This window comes from Sarcophilus harrisii, chromosome 5 (genome assembly GCF_902635505.1).
Source record: "Sarcophilus harrisii chromosome 5, mSarHar1.11, whole genome shotgun sequence".
Classification (NCBI taxonomy): Eukaryota; Metazoa; Chordata; class Mammalia; order Dasyuromorphia; family Dasyuridae; genus Sarcophilus; species Sarcophilus harrisii.
In genome coordinates, this window is record NC_045430.1 from 12086103 (window position 1) to 12104666 (window position 18564).

Sequence of the window (18564 nt, forward strand, 5' to 3'; positions counted from 1 at the left end):
AGTCCCAAGGGCCTTAGCTCTATCGATAGCTTGTGTTTGGTGGTAGAAAACCAGCTAGAATTTGGAGTGGGGAGACCGGGCTGATACCTCCTGGCTATGTGACCCTGATAAGCTGCAAGTCCTTTGGGTCTCAGCTTTTCAACTCAGAGAATGGGCCAAAAATAGCCTTGGAGGTGGGTGAGAAGAGGGTGGACAGAGACATGGGATAGGGAGGGGCAGAATCCGGCAGGCTGACCCCCTCAGGGACAACTCCTTCAGTGTCCAAATTGCTTTTCTCATCACGGCCTTTTGGGGATGGCAGGGCAACTATCATCCTTCCCCATTGGGCAGATGGGAAAACTGAGTCTCAAGAGGAGCTATTTAGGGGCCCCAACTGCCTCCCTTAGAGTAATTTCTTCCTTTATTTTTCCCCAGAACTTCAATCATTTATTAAAGGTAAATGATCCAAGGCAATCCCAACAGACTTTGGATAGAAAATTCCATCTGCATCCAGAAAAAGAACTATGGAAACTGAATGTTAAAAATAAATAAATAAATAAGGTAAACGATAATTCTGTGGTTGTCTCCATTTATCCACAAAATTGGTTTGCACAGCAGCTAGGTGGGCACAGTGGATAGAACCCCAGCCCTGAAGTCAGGAGGACCCGAGTTCAAATCTGGCCTCAGACATTTAACACTTCCTAGGTGTGTGACCCTGGGCAAGTCACTTAACCCCAACTGTCTCAGAAAAAAAAAAAAAAAATTGGTTTCCATAAATAAGCAATTGGACAAAGAATCTGAAATCTCAGCCCAAAAGAAAAGTGAGAGAGGATAGCCCTGGAGAAGTTTCTTATGCAAACATGATCTTAAAGCACCTGTCCTCCTGGCATGGCCCACAGATTATTTAAGAGTCACCATGCTAAGTTAAGAACCTTGGGAGTCACAGGACCTGTATGAAGCCTGGTTCAATCACTTACAAGCTATTTACTGAGTATACTGCACCTCCTTAGGCCTGTTTTCCCTCTCTGTAAAATGGGAGCAGAATAAATGGTCTTAGAGATGTCTTCCAGTTCTAATGAGAAAATGCAAGGTACTTTTGTCCATCACTTCATTCAATCCCTGTAATAAACTTGTGAGGGAAGGATACAGGAAAGTTTAATCCCCTAGCATGTTTCTAAAGATATTTTCACTTGAGGAGGAGGGAGTTAATGTCAAGACTGCAGGAAACAATTCTGCCCAGCTGTGCTTGTGTTGAGGATGAGGATAATCTGATTCTACCCAAACCTACATTTGCCCCAAGATTATCCCTATTTCACAGATAAGAAAACTGAGGTCCACCTGGGGTGTGACTTGCTCCCATCATGAAATTATGAACCAGGGTAACCAAACCTAAAGGCCCCTGGCCTCCAACCTCCCCCATCTAATAAAATCAGAAATCCCAGCCCTCTCCCCAAAACACACACAAAAACTTGCTTCTTTTCCGGCTTTGTAGCTCTGGATTTTTTTTTATTATTAATATTATCTTCTCCTTTAAACATCCCTTTAAGGGTGAAATGAAATCCAACCATTTACAGAGAAAATGATTTCAGAGTGTACATTTGGATTCATCCTTACAAAAAAAAAAATATTACTATTATTACCATCATCATCATTATTGGTCTCCTTAAATTACAGTTTCCAGGGCTCGGCTCCCTCTCCTCCCACGGTTCCTGGGGTCCTTTGCACCCAGTCATCTCAGGAGGATAAACAGAGGATTAAGTCACTCGGGGTTGGGAGGGCCCGGTGATTTTGATTCAACAGTGACTTAGATTATGTGGGGGTAGGTGGAAGGAATTCTCTTCCTCGGTGTATTGCATGTGAATCTCTCTCCCCACTTTCTGCCCCCAGTCCCACCCCCCTCAGAGTGCCCACATCTGGGAGGGGAGGTGGGAATGGGGGGGATACTTCTAACCAGTGTATTTTCAAGCCGAGATCCCCCACCATGGTGGGGGGAGGAGGGAGTGTTCAATCCCATAGAGGTGGGGAGTACTGAGTCAGCTGTGGGTCTGCGTTGGGAATAACACACAGGAGGAGACTTAGGGTCTAAAATTAGGAGGGAGTCGGGCTCACGTCAGAATGAGGGCCTGTGAGCCTGAAATTAGAGGATTTAGGGCCGGAGGAGTTTGAAGTCACCCAATCTCCTCAAATAGGAAAAGAAATTTGAAATGGAAGCTACTTGAGGGCGACCTTTCTCAGAGATGATTACTTGTTTTCAAGCAATAGTGGTGGACCTCATGCTGGATGGATGAGAACCTCCCCCTTCTTAGGAACGGAACCTCCTGGGGGAATTAACAGGAAAGTATAATCTCCCTTTACTCCTAACCTTCACCTCTTTCCTCCATCAGCCCATGTGCTCTCAGGGCTCAGATTCAAGAAGTTGCATCTGTATCTAGGACTCACCATGACGGAGCTCTCCCAGGAGGAAGGACGGTAGCATGCAAGACCCTCCTACCCACCCACACCCCACCCAGCACCCAGTTACCCACCCAGCAGCCTGGACTAAGTGGGAGGCAGGGGTGATGATTATAGGACTGAAGAGTAAGCCCAGCTCTTCCATCCCTCACCATCGGAGGGTTAGAAATCTTGAGTTGAAAGGGACCTTCCGGGACAGCTGGCCTCTCATGGACCCTTTATGTTACAGAAAACTGTAAACTGAGACCCAGAGGGTGACTTGGCCAATGTCACACAGTTCAGAAGTGGCAAGCTCTCCTACCCAGGGGTCACGAGCCCTCCAGTCAGACCCTAACCAAAAGACAAGTCTCAGCTGCAGGCTGGGGAGACGAGCAGAGAGTAAAGGGAGAGCCGCAGGACAAGCGAGCAGATGGGAAGAGTAGGACCCTAGATTTGGAGCTGGTGGGGATCACACCCCACCTTGTACAGGGGAGGAAACTGAGGCAAAGAGAGAGGGAAGGTAGTTTGCCCTCCTCGTGAGGATTCTAAGCCAGATCATGGCTCCAAGTCCATGAGGCTTTGCTCTGTACACTGATGGGTCTTGGGGAAAGGTTCTATAGTTAAGGGGAGGGAAGCCACAAGGAGGGGACTTACATCAGAGGGGAAGGGGGAGGGACAAAAGCCATGAGTTGAAGGTCTGGCCATTTCCTACAGAATGGCAGAGCCTCAGTGATCTTTTCTATAGATTTATGTTCCTATAGAATCTATAGACTGAACTTGGGGAGGGGAAAGCCCATTTGGATACCTGGCACAGTTTGGAGCTAAATAAATGCTTGTTGATGGATAGATAGATCTGCATCTTTCTCTCATTTGACAGAAGAAACTTTGGCCCAGGAGGTGACTTGCCTAGGGTGACACAGAGCTGCTAGACCAGTCTAAATAGGGACACCCACACATACTCTCCTATCACACCCAGTGCAACAATGGCCTGTTTGTAGGATCCAAGTCCAAATCCTTATTCACATACCTCAATTTCCTCATCTGTCAAATCTGCTAATAGTACCTGCCTAGCAGGATTGTTAGGAGGATAATGTAAGAGATTGAAATGTGGTCGTTCCCTCTTTCTCTGTAAAATTGGGGGGATGGACTCCAGAACAGCAAGATCTTAACCAGCTCTAAATCTAGAGTCCTGTACACACACACACACACACACACATATAACACACACATGCATATTCAGACCCACTCGTGGAGGGCTGACTAGGAGCAGAGCTGGTAGCATCTACTCACACACACCAACAGAAACTTGCTTGGAGTGGGGAATAGCACAGGGTTAGGGAGGACAAAGGCTGATTTTTCTCTCCCGAATGGAGAAGATACTTTCCCAGGCTCTCCCCCCACAGAGAGTGATTTAATCTCAGCTTGAAAGCTTGGGTTGGAGGCTGGGCTTGACCTCCAAATCTCCCCAGCCTGGAGCCCCTGCCTTTTCTCTCCTCTCATTCCTCACCCACCCACTGGGGGTTAGAAATGCTGCCCCCTTAAGCACTTTGTTCCCTTCTAGTCCCAACTGTTCATCTGAAGGATACACAAGTCCCTTCAAAGAGAATGAGTTTTGGGGATCCTCCAAAGAAGATTATAATCTGATCTAGAGGGGGACAGCTGGGGTGGGAGATGGTATGGGGGGAAAAAAAGAGGAAAGGTGGGATCCTTACAGGGTGGGAAGGAGACAGAGAATCACAAAAGTTCTGAACCTCAGGGACCCCAATGGCCACCCAGCCGATATAGCCGCCATAACTAAAGAAGAATCGATCTCTCTTGCGATGTATACACTAAGTGGCCATCTGACTTTTGCTTGGAGATGGAGGTAGTGGGAGGGGAAGCTCATTCCACTCTGAGTTGGATTTAATTATGAAGTCTGTGGCTATGGTTGGAAAGAGCATGGAGGCATCCCAGCTCTGCCATTAACTTCCTGGGCATCCTTGGAAAGTTACTCAAGGTATCTGAGTCCTAAATTGTTCCATCTAAAAAATGAGAGCATTTAGGTTGGGGGGAGATTTTAAGCTTGGGGTCCATGAACTTAAAATATTTTGGTAATAGCATTTCCATATAATTCATTTCCTTTGCAATCCTATGTATTTTATTTTATGCACTTAAGAACATGGTTCGGAAAAGGGTCCATCGGCTTCAGCAGACTGCCTAAGGGGTCCAGGACAGTCCTGGGTCAATCAAGATAGTCTGTAAGGTTCCTTCCAGTTCTCAATCTCTTTACCATTTCTCTTAATGGCTTCTTGCCCTGGTCCCCTGGGACCAAGCAGCCTGCGTAAAATCTGTCTTCCAGATGACTGCCCTTCAGAAGTTAAAGACAGGTATAATGAGGTCCACCCTTCAACCAAGCCATCATTTGGATGGCATGCCAGAGCTGGGAAGGATTTGTCCAATCCCCTCATTTAGCTGATGAGAAAGTGGAGGCCCAGAGAAGGGGCAGACTGCACAAAGCTGGGACTAGAATTATCCTAAGTTCTAGCTTTTCCGGTCTAACAGGAATTAGTTAGAATGAGGGGAAGGGAACAGAAAATAAGGTTCCCATTGGTTGTCTACTCTCTCAGAGAAGGCTCTGGCCCTAGCAAGATGTTGGGAGTTCCAGGGGAGACAGGGTCCTACTATATAGAGAGGCTAATGTTTCTGTCTGGTCCTCCCCAAGTTAAAGAGAAAGGGGGATCTTGCCACACCTACCCCACTTCCTTCCTCTTTGACCCTGTGCAGTTCTCCAAGAAACAGAGACGATCCCATTTTCCCATGGCCCACTCCTTTGCCCATCCCAAATCGGACCACAGAATAAATAAAGATAAAAGGCCACAACAGGGCTGTGGTCCTAGAGATGGGGGATTCCCAAGGGATGAGGAATGAGCCCCAGACACTGCCTCCTTTCCCCTACTGTTCTCTATATCTTTGCCCACTGTTCCTTGGGAGGGACTTTGAAGGGATCATTGAACCAGACTTCTTTCTCTCTGGGTTAATTTCTAGTGGAATGCTATATCTCCCCAACCCCCCACCCCTAGTCCCTATCCCAAGCCCCTCTTCCTTTCCTTGGTCTCCACTGTATTTCTAGAGCATCTGGCCTTTCCTTCTCCTACCACTTCCGGACTCCAGCCCCAAACTAGTTTCCCAGGGAGAATCAAGGGCCACTCATAAAAAGCCATTTCATCATTGTGGCTATAAAATCATTGTGGGTATAAAAAGCCACCCCAAGATCAGTTAGCTGCCCTCCTGCATACCCACCTTCCTTTCCTGCCCTTCCATCATCCAGCATCTAGTTCTTTTTCTTTCTTCTCTCCCTGCGGGTCCCTATACCTGCCTTGCCACGACCACAAAATGTGGTTGGAGGCTGAGGGAATGGCGTTGCAAATAGAAAAAAATCCTCCCTCCATCCCTAGGGGAAAAGTTCTATGTGCAGGAGAGAGAAAAAATAAAGATCCCCAAAGGGATAGACTGAGAAGAGCATCTCTGTGATGCTCTTCCAACCGGGGGTTGGTACTGGGGCTATCCTGGGAAGGGGGTCTAAGGTTCCCTCCTCCCCCCCCCCTGCCCCTCTTCCTAAGTTCTCATCATGCGGGGCCTCCCTCTATAAGAAGGGAGAAAGGATGAGAGCAATTAGCCCCAGAAGACAACTGCATCACCCTAACGCTTTCCCCTCTTCCCTTCCCCAGCCCTCCCCCCCAATGAAAATCATGCAGCCTTATGATGTCATCAGATTTCCCCTGCCTGTGCTGCCCTGGCTACAGCTCCCTCAGGCCCAGTCCCACCACCCTCGCTGCCCCTCACGCCATCCTTTGCACCCACTGTCCCCTCCTCTTGGCGGTAGGGATTGTCCAGCAGGTAGTGGAATCGGGGGTAGTTTCTCAGCAGGTACTTGGGAGCGTACATGTGTTCGCTGGGGTCTGCGGGGGGGTATATCTGCCGAGTGCCGTCGAACCAGCCGCCCGTACGGATCAGTTCCCGTATGTAGTTAAGGTCCCGTTTGTCTTCGTAGTCGCCCCAGCGGGGGAAGTCGCCGTTCTGGGCCGACACCATCTTGAAATAGATGCCCTCGGGGGTGAAACACCAGGAGCAGTGCCAGCCCGCAAAGTGGAGCGGGCTGCCCAGGGACCACTGGACCAGGATGTGGCCGGTTCGGTTCTCGTACTGCCGGAAGCCCGGCATGGTGTAGTACTGCCGCCGGCGCAGGAGGATCCCGTCCGTGCCGTAGACGGTCAGCAGCATGTCTATGGTGCAGCCCGACACTACCTCCAGGGTACCGGGCTGCTTCCAAAAAAACCCGTAGAGGGATTTGCGCATGTGGAAAGCGAAGGGCTCGGTCCAGCCGTCGTAGAGCTTGAGGAAGAGGACGCCGTCCCGGGCAGGAATCTCATCCGCGTCGTCGATGATGAAGACGTCGTCCGGGCGCAGGTTGCGCAGACGCGAGATGCCGTCCTGGGTCAGGAAGGTCCGCAGGTAGTCGTCGGCGATCCAGCCGTCCTGGCGGCCGCCCGGAGGAAAGTGGTCCAAGAAGACGTAGAGGACCTTGTGGCGGATGTACTCGAAGCTCCCGTTCCGGAGCATCTCCCGGAACTTGAGGGGCCGAGGTTCTCCATAGGCAGTGAAGTTGGACTCGCAGACCACAAAGGCGTCCACCACGTCCCCCAGCTCGTGGAACCGCACGTCCAGCAGGTCAAACTCGTGGTTGACGTTGATGGCGTTAATGACCCTCCGCGGGGTCTCCCGGGGCACCAGGCGCTCCTTGGTGGGCAGGTTGGAGTACTGCACCACGGTGGGCACCCCACAGCTGGGCCCGTGCCAGCCAGGCAGACACACGCACTCCACCCACTTCCGACGTTTCGAGCCCTTCGATTTCCCCGCGGCCAGCCAGTTGCCGATCGTCAGCGGGCGGCGGGCCGTGCCCCCGGACACGGAGCCGTCTCCGGCCTCAAGCGTCTCCTCCGGCTGCCCCGCCGTGGGCTTCTCCAGCATTTTGGTACCTGGCTTGAAGCAGACCCCTCCAGCTTTGGTGCGCACGAAGTACTCTGCCCTGTCCTCGGGCAGCACAAATTCCAGGCGGTGGAGTTCCTCGGTGGCCCCCATCGGGGGCAGGGGCTGCAGCAGCGGGGAGTGGGAATAGAGGGGAGTTCGGAGCAGCTCGGGGCCCACGGCTCCCCCGGGCTCCGGGCTGGCCTGAGGTGTGATGGGGGCATTGTTCCACAAGAAGTTGGCCACCAGATTGGGGCTGAGGGAGGCCAGTTCCCGGGGGAAGGTGACATAGGACAAGGCTTTAAGGAAGTGCAGGAAGGAGATGAGGCAGAGGCCGGCCATACACAGAGTCAGAAAGAGTTTATGACGTCTCATCTTCATCCTGTGGGCAGAAGACGACAAAGCAAACGGGATTTAGCAGACCAAGCAACCGGGAGGCCGAGGGAGGCGTGGGAGCTTAGGTGGGGATGAGGGAAAGGCGGCTGCTGTGGATATGGACGGAAGTTGCTGCGACTTCCCAGTCGGGAGGGACCTCGGGGGCCATTTCTCACTCGATAATATACAGAAAGCATCTGCTCTCCTAAAAAGCTCTCTATAAATGCGGAGTCCAGCCCCGAGCAAGAGAGGAAATGTCTTCTCATTTGCACTGACCCCAGGAACAGCTAGGTGGTGCAGTGGATGGAGCACCAGCCCTGAAATCTGGAGGACCTGAGTTCAAAACTGAGCTCAGACACTTAACACTTACTTCTGTGTGACCCTGGGCAAGTCACTTAACCCCAATTGCTTCAGAAAAAAAAAACAACTGAATACACTAACCCCAACAAATGGCCAAAGAATCCCTTTGAAAGACATCCTCCAGTGTTTGGGAACTCACTACATCCAGAGGAAGCTCATTGTATTCTCTCCTCCGACGGTCACATATACTAGAAATTATAGAATTTATTTTTGCTGAGGCAATTGGAGTTAAATGACTTGTCAGGGTCACACAGCCAGGAATTGTTAAGTGTCTGAGGTCAAATTTGAATTCAGGTCCTCCTGACATCAGGACTGATACTCTATCCACTAGCTAGCTGCCCCTAATTATATTATTTATTTAGAAGTCAGCTGGTCCACCCTCACCTATCCCCCTCCATTTTACAAAGAAACAGGGTCAAAGAGTGACTTCTTTAAGGTTATGTGGGTAGTCCCTTTCCCCTCATAGTGGTTTGACATTCTGGGAAGCTGGCCAGTCTCTTTGGGGAAGGAAGATTGACCTTTCCAGGCTATTTCAGGCACTTGTGTTGCCCTCCTAATTCCCCTTATCTCCCATGCTCCTTCAGGACCTCATCTCACCTTAAAGTTTCCAAATCTTTCTTCCCACCCCACTGTGGTTTTGCAAGCAATATCTCTCCAGGCTAATGGATGCCCCTGGACAACAGAATGAACTGTGGGAAAATCCTAGTCCTGATGATTCTGGGGAGAGATGATGGCAAGGAGAGTTCTGTTGGCTTTGGACAGTTCCCTGTGGGGCAGCTGACCCCTAGTGAGAAATAACCCATTGCATCTGCAGATGCCACTCCCCACCCCACTCCTCTTAAACCTTTTCCTGTCATTTTGTTGTCTTTGACTGGGTTCTCCCCTTCTCCCATGAGGTAGACAAGGGCAAATCTGAGTGTTGAATAGAAGTGCTGGAGCCTGTCTTCCACTTCTAGTAGGATTTCCTCCAGTCCCACAACTCCTCACTTTCACTAGCTACCTCAGAGCTAGTTGGGACCAAGATACTTTGTGAACTCGCAAGTGCTGGAAAATTAATGAGAGCCAACATTCATTTCTGTTTGTAGAGTTTATAGCTTGTAAAGCATTTTACAACATCATCTCATTTCAGTGCCAACAATACTGAGAGACAAGGACATAGGTACAAGAATTATTACCGTTCCCATTTTACAGATGTGAAAACTGAGGGCCCCAGAGTGCCCTAAACTATTAAGTGTTAAAGGTGGGACATGAACAGGTCCTTCCTGACTTCAAGTCCAGAGATCTTTGTCCAATCACTCTCAGCGTCCCCATTCCCAGTCACCCCTGCTCAAAATTAACTTTAGCTTCCACCTCCAAAGAGTTAGAAAGACCTACCGATTCCTTCCATGAGATATATTATTGCATCCCTCTCCTCCTGCACAGATCAGAGTTGAGAAGGGTCCCAACCCACACCGGGGCAATTAGCTCCTCAGTAATACCTTACACCAATTCCTTGTCAGGAACAGGAAACCACTCCCTTCCCAGGCAGCAGATTTCCCTCTAGGACAGGTCCTAGGATCAGGAATGTTTTTGTGGCATTCAAGCCTCAATTGCCTCCTTGCAACTTTTAGCTGTTAACTGTCTTTCCCTCCTCAAATTCTCTTCACTATTTACCTGTTGCACCCCCCAGGAGAATGTTAAGTTCCTCAGGATAGATTTTTTTTTTTTTTTTATTTTCAATACCAACATTGAAAAGAGAGAGCCTACTAGTGTATACAGTAGGCACTAAATAAATGCTCATAGCAATCAGTCTGATAATCCTTCAGATACCTGGTGAACACACTCATGTCCATCCATCTCTAGCCTTCTTTTCTCCCAACTACACCCTTCCCCCCCCAATTTCCTACCACTGATCCTCGGATGTCAAGATCTCCACCCTTTACTTGGTTACCCTCCAGCCAAGTTGAATCCACGGTCATTTATACAGAAGAAACCCAGAGAAAAGCAAGCAGGAGCCCAAGGTCATTCAGCTGGTGAGTGACAGAGCTAGCACTGAGCCCAGGCTTTCCCTGACTTCCAGCCCAGGGCTCTTTACTCTGCATCACAAAGGCCCCGGTCAGCGGGAGCCTTGGGCCAGATGCCTGAGCTGGGAACAAGGGGACCTAGGGTCAGCCTTTGGCAAAGTGTTCGGGTCCACAGGGGTGGTCTCTCGGCGCTGCTCTCCCTTCCCTGGAACCGAGGCTTCCTGTCTCCATGCCCTGGGAGCCACACGGCCCCGAGGAAGCCCTGCAGACCCCCACAGCGGCTCCCTCTGTAATCCCGGCTAATTTCTCCCATCGCCAAACAAGAAGAGACCTTCAAATTCATCTTTTTACAAAGAAACTTAAGTCTTGAATAGGGAACTGATTTAAAAACATCTTAAACAAGCTAAGCTGGGGGGCTAACCCAGCTCTCAGGACAGGCTCCTTCCATCTCCAAAATGGGTCCCCCCTCCCCGGACACTTGGAACACTGATGGGTGAAGATACAACTGGGTGGTGCAGGGGAGAGAGCACAGCCTCTGGAGCTAGGGGGCTCTGAGTTCGAGTGTGACCTCAGGCACTTACTAGCAGTGTGATTCTGGACAAGTCACTCAACTCCATCGATTCATAGGTTCTTAGGGCTGAAAGGGGCATGGACAGGACTTAGTGCAGCCCCCAACCCGGAGCCAGACGCGTGCGTAATACTTCCTGTTTGGTCACAGCTGACAGGGAAGCCCTGAAAAACTGAAAGGACTTGGTCAAGGTCACACAGCTGGAAAAATCCGGGGTGTCTGCCCTTTTGGTGATAGTTCTCCCCAGCTCCCCTCCATCTCTAGCCCTTTCCCTTCCCTAACCTAAAAGAAGGACACTCCCTAGCAGATCTCTCCCCCAGCTTCCCCATCCCCACCATCTTTAGCCCCTCTCCTCCTTCCCAGCCCCCACAGCATCCTGCTCCAAGGCTGGCAGACACTTCATTTTCCCACAGTGGGCTCTTATGTTGCCGGGAAAGAGAGTTCCCAGGGCTGATGCCCAGCTTCTGCCCACCCCAGGGGCTGCCCCCACCCCCCTTTCTTCCCCGCCCGAGCCACCCCCCCCCCCCCCCCTCCTTCTGGACACTGCTTTGTCTTCCCAAAGACAGGGAGCCAGAAGCAGAAAGACGCGGCCCATTGGGTGGGCTGGGCTGCACATATTCATAGCATCATGGAAAGTTGAAGGTCAAAGGGCTTTCCCTAGACAGGGAAGTGCAAAGAGCTGGGTCAAAATTCACTCTCCCATTTAATAATAGCCGGGTGACCTTAAGCAAGACATTCAGTTTCCTCTTTTGTAAAAAAACCAAAAACCAAAAACAAAACACACACACACAAACTAGAAAGACCAAATGATCTCTCCGTTTCTTTCTAGCCTTGAAATGTACAATCCTTTCCTTAAGAAATCAAAAACTCACGTTACTTAGGTGGCTCAATGGATAGAGCACCAGCCCTGAAATCAAGAGGACCTGAGTTCAAATCTAACTTCAGACACTTAACACTTCCTAGCTGTGTGACCCTGGGCAAGTCACTTAACCCCAACTGGCTCAGCAAAAAAAAAAAAAAAAGAAAAAAAACGGTCTAATATCTGAAATCCTATCCATTCTTCCTCTAGAACAGAGGTCAAACCCTGCTTTTCAAATATTTTCATGACTATTTCAGTAGAACTGGGTTCAGTGGAACTCATATAATTTACATCATATATTTAATAACATAATTCTGAGAAGGGGGTCCATGGACCTCACCAGCCTACCTGCCAGAGGGGCCAAGACACAAAAAGGTGAAGCTCTAGCTCACAGTGAATCTTCCCTCCGTCCCTTCCCACTCGGCACTGCCATCTTGTAAAGACCGATATTCCTGGGGTAATGGTGTCTTCAGGGTTCATAGGTCTCCCCATACTGCCCAAAGGGTCTGAGAAACAGAAAAGATAGCCTCTACCTTCTTAGAATGACATCTTCCCGAGGGTAGGATCCATCTTGTTTCCAATGGATTGCTTGGCACAAAGTGAACTTAACAAATATTTTATTTGTTTATTTGGCAACATAAGATCTATAAAATACTTTCATTTGATCTAATCAGTTCAAGTGAACTACATTTAGCATCATTCTATGCATATATGTGTTTTATATATATATGACTAAATTACTATCTTATCTTAAAGTTTTCCTCCAGGCCTCCTACATTCAATTCAATTAATATTTTAAAAGTCCCTACTTAGTGTCAGGACACTCAACATGGAGGAGGGGACTGCTCTCATCCTCCAGGGAGTCCCTGGGACGCAGGCCAGTCCCTGAAGATAGAGGTGGGAAAGGTCCAAAGAGACCAGAAAAATGGTGATTCATTAAAGGCACAAAATGTTTGTGGTAAATCCATCCAGCTGCAGAAAAACCAACAACCAAGAAAACATAGAATTTAGGTAAGGTCAACTTCTAATAGAACAGTTATATAATTCTAATAATCCACATTCATAAACTTCTAAAACATTAGACTCCTAGAACCTAAAACTCCATAGATTTGATTCTCAGAACCCTGGACTCTTAGAACTTTAAGGCATTCAGAACCCAAGCTAGACTCCTAGAACTTCAAATCTTCAGATTCTCAGAATCACAATTTTAAATCTTTTTTCCCCCGAGGCAATTGGAGTTAAGTGACTTGCCCAGGGTCATAGACAATTAAAGTCTTGAAATAATAAAATGACTCCCAGAACCTTAGATTGTCCAAGATTCTCAGAATGTTGGAATTCCAAAGTCTTTAGACTCCACAAAGTAGGACTTCTAGAACACCAGATTCTTACATCCTTAGAATCTTAGAATTTAGACCCTCCAGAGAGACTCCTGGAACCTTTAGAACCATTCAACCTTCCAATCTTTCCAGCATTTCTCCGATTGGCCCCAGATCCCATCAATCAGCTCCAGAGAAGGAGGATACAGTTGAGTAGGACCAAGAATCTATCCCTTCCTAAGGGGTATCACAATGACTAGACCATAAAGCTGGCTGGCCCAGACCCAGACTAGGTTAGGTCTGGAGAAATTTCCACCTCTATGGACAGCTCCCATCACTGCTACTGGGGATGAATTCTTGACCTGTTCCAATGACAGTTGGATTTAAAAAAAAAAATTTTAGAGGAAATAATAAGGGAGGCTACTATTTTGATCCTGACCAAGAAAGAAGTAGTCACCAAAGTAGAGATAATGACAACTTTGGGAGGAAACGACCTCATCAAATTACTTTACATTTTGTTTTCTTTCTAGGTAAAATGGGGATGGAGTGGGAAGAGAGGTTGGATCACATGGTCTCCCAAAGACCAGTCCAGCATGACTCTTATGGTGCTGATGTGATTAGAGAAGGGGAGATGTTTAGATTATACATTTATTTAGAGCTGAAAAGGGCATTAGAAGTTATAGTATCTATCTATCTATCTATACATACATATATATATATATATAGTTAATAAAGTACGTTTTTAAATTTTAAAAATAAGCTTAAGAACTCACAATAATGATTAGAGTTCTTTATAGTTCTAAGTTTGGCATCGTTCAGGAATATCTGGGTTCAAGTTCTGATACTCTGATACATCACTGGAGTGCCCAGGTCTGTTTGTTGATGTCCCTCAGCCCCCCTTTTCCAGCAGGCTGTATGTGTTGTCTTTTTCCATTGGAAAGTAAGCTCTTGCAGGGTAATGGCTATTTTGCTTGTTGGTATTCATATCCGGCACATAATAAGCACTTAATAAAAGCTCTATCCATTTGTCTATCCAATTACCTCCCTCCCTAAGCATTTATGTAAGTAAATAAGTTCTGAGAAGGAAAAAATGGAAAGAGTAGAAAGGAGCTCAGACTCTGAAGTTACCACTTTATATTGTTGTACTGTAAGAAAACAGAAAGGAAATGGTTTCAGAAAAGCCTGGGAAGATTTATATGAACTGATGCAGAAAAGCGAGTAATTTACACAACAATAATAATGTCAAGACCAACAACTTGGAAAAACTTTGATTAACACAATAACCAACTCTAACTCCACATGATTAACAATGAAAAATGCTGTCCATTTTACCTGATAGAAGAAAGGATGGACTCAGACTGACACATGCTTTTTTGGATGGGGCTGTTGTGGGAATGTTTTTTCTTAAATGGGTGTAACATTTTTAAAAGGGGGTTTTGTTTTTCTTGCTTTCTCAACTGGTGGGGGAAGAAAATTTGAATTTAAAAAGAAATTAATTTTTTTTTTAATTTAAAAAATTTCATGTCATCTCCCAGAGACTTGAAGCAAGAGCAGGTAACTAAAGAAGATAGTTTTTTTTTTTTTTTTTTTTTTTTTTAAGGTGCACAGTCCTGTAAGCATGTTGTCAAGACACTAATGGGAATGTCTGAAGAAGTTATAGTAAATGAATGTAATGGAATTATTGTTCCATAAGAAACAATCAGCAGACTGATTTCAGAAAAGCTTGGAGAGACTTACAGGAACTGATATTAAGTGAAATGAGCAGAATCAGGAGATCATTGTACAGGGCAACAAGACTGTGTGATGACCAACTGTGATGGAATTGATTCTTTTCAATAATGAGGTAATTTAGGGGAACTCCAAAAGCTGTGTAATGGAAAGAGTCATTTGCATCTGAAGAGAGGACTGTGGGGATTGAATGTGGAGCACAACATTTTCACCTTTGTAGTTGTTCCTTTGCTTGTTTGTTTTGTTTTTGTTTTCCTCATTTTTTTCCCTTTTTTGATCTGATTTTTCTTGTGCGGCATGATAAATGTGGAAATATATTCAGAAGAATTGCACATGTTTATTCTATATTGGATTACTTGCTGTTTAGTAGAGGGGAGAAGGAAAGAGAAAAATTTGGTACACAAGGTTTTGCAAGGGTGAATGTTGAAAACTATCTTTGCATGTATTTTGAAAAATAAAAAGCTATTATTTTTTAAAGACACTGATGTGCAAAATGATCAGAGGCTATCTGGAAATATAAAGACAAGACCACAGATTTAGAGCTGAGAGAGACTTTGGGAGTTCTATAGTTTAACCTGCACATTCAGTCATGGAGTGGGGAGGGAGAATAAGTGACTTGTTCAAGACTCCACATCTTAAATGGCAGAGCTAGAATTCAAATCCATAACTCCAAATCAAATATGTAACTTCAAGTTTCACCACCACATCACACTACCTCTTGTAGATTAAAAAAAAAATTTTTTTAGCTATGCTAAAATAAAAATAAATACAAGGAACGTTTATGAATCACCTGATAGTACTGCAGTGAACACTTTACAAATATTATCTTATTTAATCCTCATAACAACTCTGGGAGGTAGGTGCTCTTATCCCCATTTTACAGTTGAGGAAACGGGCAGGTAATGGTTAAATAGCCAGTAAGTTTCTGAGGCTGCATTTGTACTCATGTCTAACTGACCCCAGACCCTAAACTCGGACACCAACTCACTGCCTGGAGTAGGTTGGAGTCAAAAAAAGGCAAACAACTGTAGAGCATGATTAATCAACTGATACCTAATAGGTACAAATGCAAAGTGCTACACTTAAGATTCAAAAAGTCAATTGAACAGGTAGGATGAGGCAGCTAGGTGGTGCCAGAGTGCAAAATCTGCAGTCAGGAAGACTCATGTTAAGTTCAAATCCAGCCTCGGATACTTAGTATCTGAGTCCACTGAGCAAGTCACTTCGCACTATTTACCTGAGTTTCCTCATTTATAAAATAAACTGGAGAAGGAAATTGTGGGAATGTTTGTTTGTTTTTGTTGTTGTTCTTAAATGGGCATAACGTTTTAAAAAGGAGGTTTTGTTTTTCTTGCTTTCTCAACTGGTAGGGGGAAGATAATTTAAATTTTAAAAGAAATTAATGTTTTGTTTTGTTTTTTTATTAAAAAAGCCACTTCAGTATCTCTTCCAAGAAAACCCTACATGGGCTCACAATCAAACAAGAATACAAGTGAACAACAGATAGGATAGAGAAGTCCCCATGAAAAAGGTCTGGGGGGTCATAGTAGACAACTAGCCCAAAAAGCTGGTCTAATTTTTGGTAGTGACTGTAGTTGGAATCAGAAAGACATGGATTTTGGATGAATCCTGGCTCATCATTTAACTCTTTGGTGTTCCAGGCAATCCCTCAAAGGCACTGAGTTTCATCTCCCCACAAGGGGTTGCCTCTATAGATCAGGGAAAGAAAAATCCACAGGCTTGATTAAGAGAGGCATAGTAAGGCTAGAACGGAGGAGGATCGAGGATGTGGAAGGTGAGAGTCCTGCTCTTTCTCCTGGCCAGATCACAGCCGAAGGATTAGATTCATTTCTGGGCATCATATTTTAGGAAAGACATTCCCAAGTTGGAGAGAATCCAGCGTTACTTAGATTAGCAGAGGCGGAGAGATGCCAGAGACATAGTATCCCAGGATTGTGGCAACGTGAATGATAACGACTCCCTCAGAGTCTTTGTAGACCACATGTGGCTGTGGGGTTCAATGAGAGTACAGTTGGGGGGTGGGGGGGATCCAGACTAGCAGGAGAGGATGGATGCTGGAGAAGGAGCAAGTGAGGAAGGCAAAGTGGGAGGAGGGATTAAGAAACAGGTGATGTCCCAGAGGGGAGAGTCCTTCATTGCTGCCCAGCATTTGAATAAAGGCAGAAATGGTCAATTTATCAGATTGGCAAATGACGCAAAGTTGAGGCATAGTTATTCAATGACAGAATGGGGACCTCCCCCCCCCCCCCAGAAAAAGGATCACTGGCTCCCACACAGGCTGAAGCTGACAATTCAATCCAATAAGCAGTTATGATGCACTTAAAGTACTTTGGATATAATTTTCTTTTATTTTTCTTGCTTTTTTTTCTTTTGAAATATGACTAATATGGAATGTTTTGTATGGTTTCACTGTTTAACTGATATATTATTTGCCTTCTTAGTAAGTGGGAGAAGATTGGGAAAGAGGGAAAGAATTTGTAATAAAAAGAAATGCCAAAAACAAATAAATAATGAATATGAAGATTAAAATGTAGAACGGCTTACTAAAAAAAAAAAAAAAAAAAAAAAAATTCTGGAGCAGGTTACAATGATAAAACTCAAACATTCCTAGCCCTCAAGACCCTTTCTTTCATTTTACATCAAGGAAATGAAGGAAACTAAATACAAACTATATCTACCATAAATAAAAGTAATTTAGTAAGGGAAAGGGAGGTACTAACAATTGGAAGGATTAGGAAAGGTCTGCTGTAGGAGGTGGCCCTGAGCTGAGTCTTGTACATACTTAAGACTTTAAAAGACTAGAGATTACAAGGGAGAAGAGAAAGGGAGGGAGGGAAAGGATTGATTACAGGTAGGAAGAACAACCATGGCAAAGGTACAGAGGTGGATGGTGTTAACTGGTCGATTTGATTATAGAGGCTTCAGAAGAAAGGGTTGTGGTGACATAAAATCAGACTACAGATGAAGATTGGAGCCAGGATGGGAAGACTTTTAAATGCAAAAGGAGAGTTTGCATTTTATCCTAAACTAGTTTCTAATAGTGCCTGTTAGGAAAACAGATCCCAAGGGGTTGAGAAATGAATGAGGTGAGACAGTGGAGGAAAGAATAAACATTTCTTTCTAGCTGTAGGAGACAACAATTACTATCACCATAACATTAGCCATTATGGATAGAATTCTCTAAAGTTTGTGAAGCACTTTACAAATTATCTCATTTAATCCTTATAACAGATCTATTATTATTATTACGAGACAAAATAGGGATAAATGTAAAATTCTGTACTCAGGTCCAAAAAATAAATTGCGATGGGTGAAAGGTCAGTTTGTGAGAACAAGAGTTTGTAAAGCACTTCCAAGAGCAATATATATATCAACTGAATGATGTTGTCCACTTCCAAAGAGTAGTATCTGTAGATCTAGAATCTCTCGAGAGCAATTATAGGAAGATGGATTCCAGGTACGAAGAAATTAATATAGCACAGTCCAAGGACTTGGCTCTGTCATTCACAGTACAGAAGAGATCAATTCAAAACCTGCCTGTTATTATACTACTTGGGCAACTCACTTCCTCCTTCTGGGCCTCAGCTTCACCCCTGTAAGAAAAGCTGTTTGTCCTAAATAACTCTCAGGCTCCCTTCTAGCTTGAAAGCTATGAAGTTAAAACTTCCTAATGATTCCAGTTGTCCCAAAATTGAATGAGTTGACCCCAGAAGTATTGGGTTATGTCACTGAAGGTATAAAAGAAAAAGGAGACAACTATTTGATGCAAATTGTACGGTGAGGATTTCAGGATAGATATGGGTTGGTTGGAGGTAGCTCTATTTTACAGACAGGGAAACTGCATTTGAGAGGGATCTCTGAAGTGCCTTCTTACTCTGAGAATCTATGAGACATTATACGCTTTGTATTACGGCATCTGAG

The 18564-nt window shown here is 45.7% G+C and overlaps 1 protein-coding gene across 4 annotated transcripts in view; it reads right to left on the reverse strand.

The window, feature by feature from the left end:
• Positions 1-1452: 1452 nt before the first annotated feature.
• Positions 1453-18564, reverse strand: part of MGAT3 (beta-1,4-mannosyl-glycoprotein 4-beta-N-acetylglucosaminyltransferase) — a 57315-nt gene continuing 40203 nt past the window's right edge. For all 4 annotated transcript variants that reach the window (XM_031940067.1, XM_031940070.1, XM_031940069.1 and 1 more), the window contains one exon: positions 1453-7795. In XM_031940067.1, the coding sequence (XP_031795927.1) occupies positions 6157-7795 (1639 nt within the window). In that variant the 3' untranslated portion in view covers positions 1453-6156. The remainder of the gene's footprint in view (positions 7796-18564) is intronic.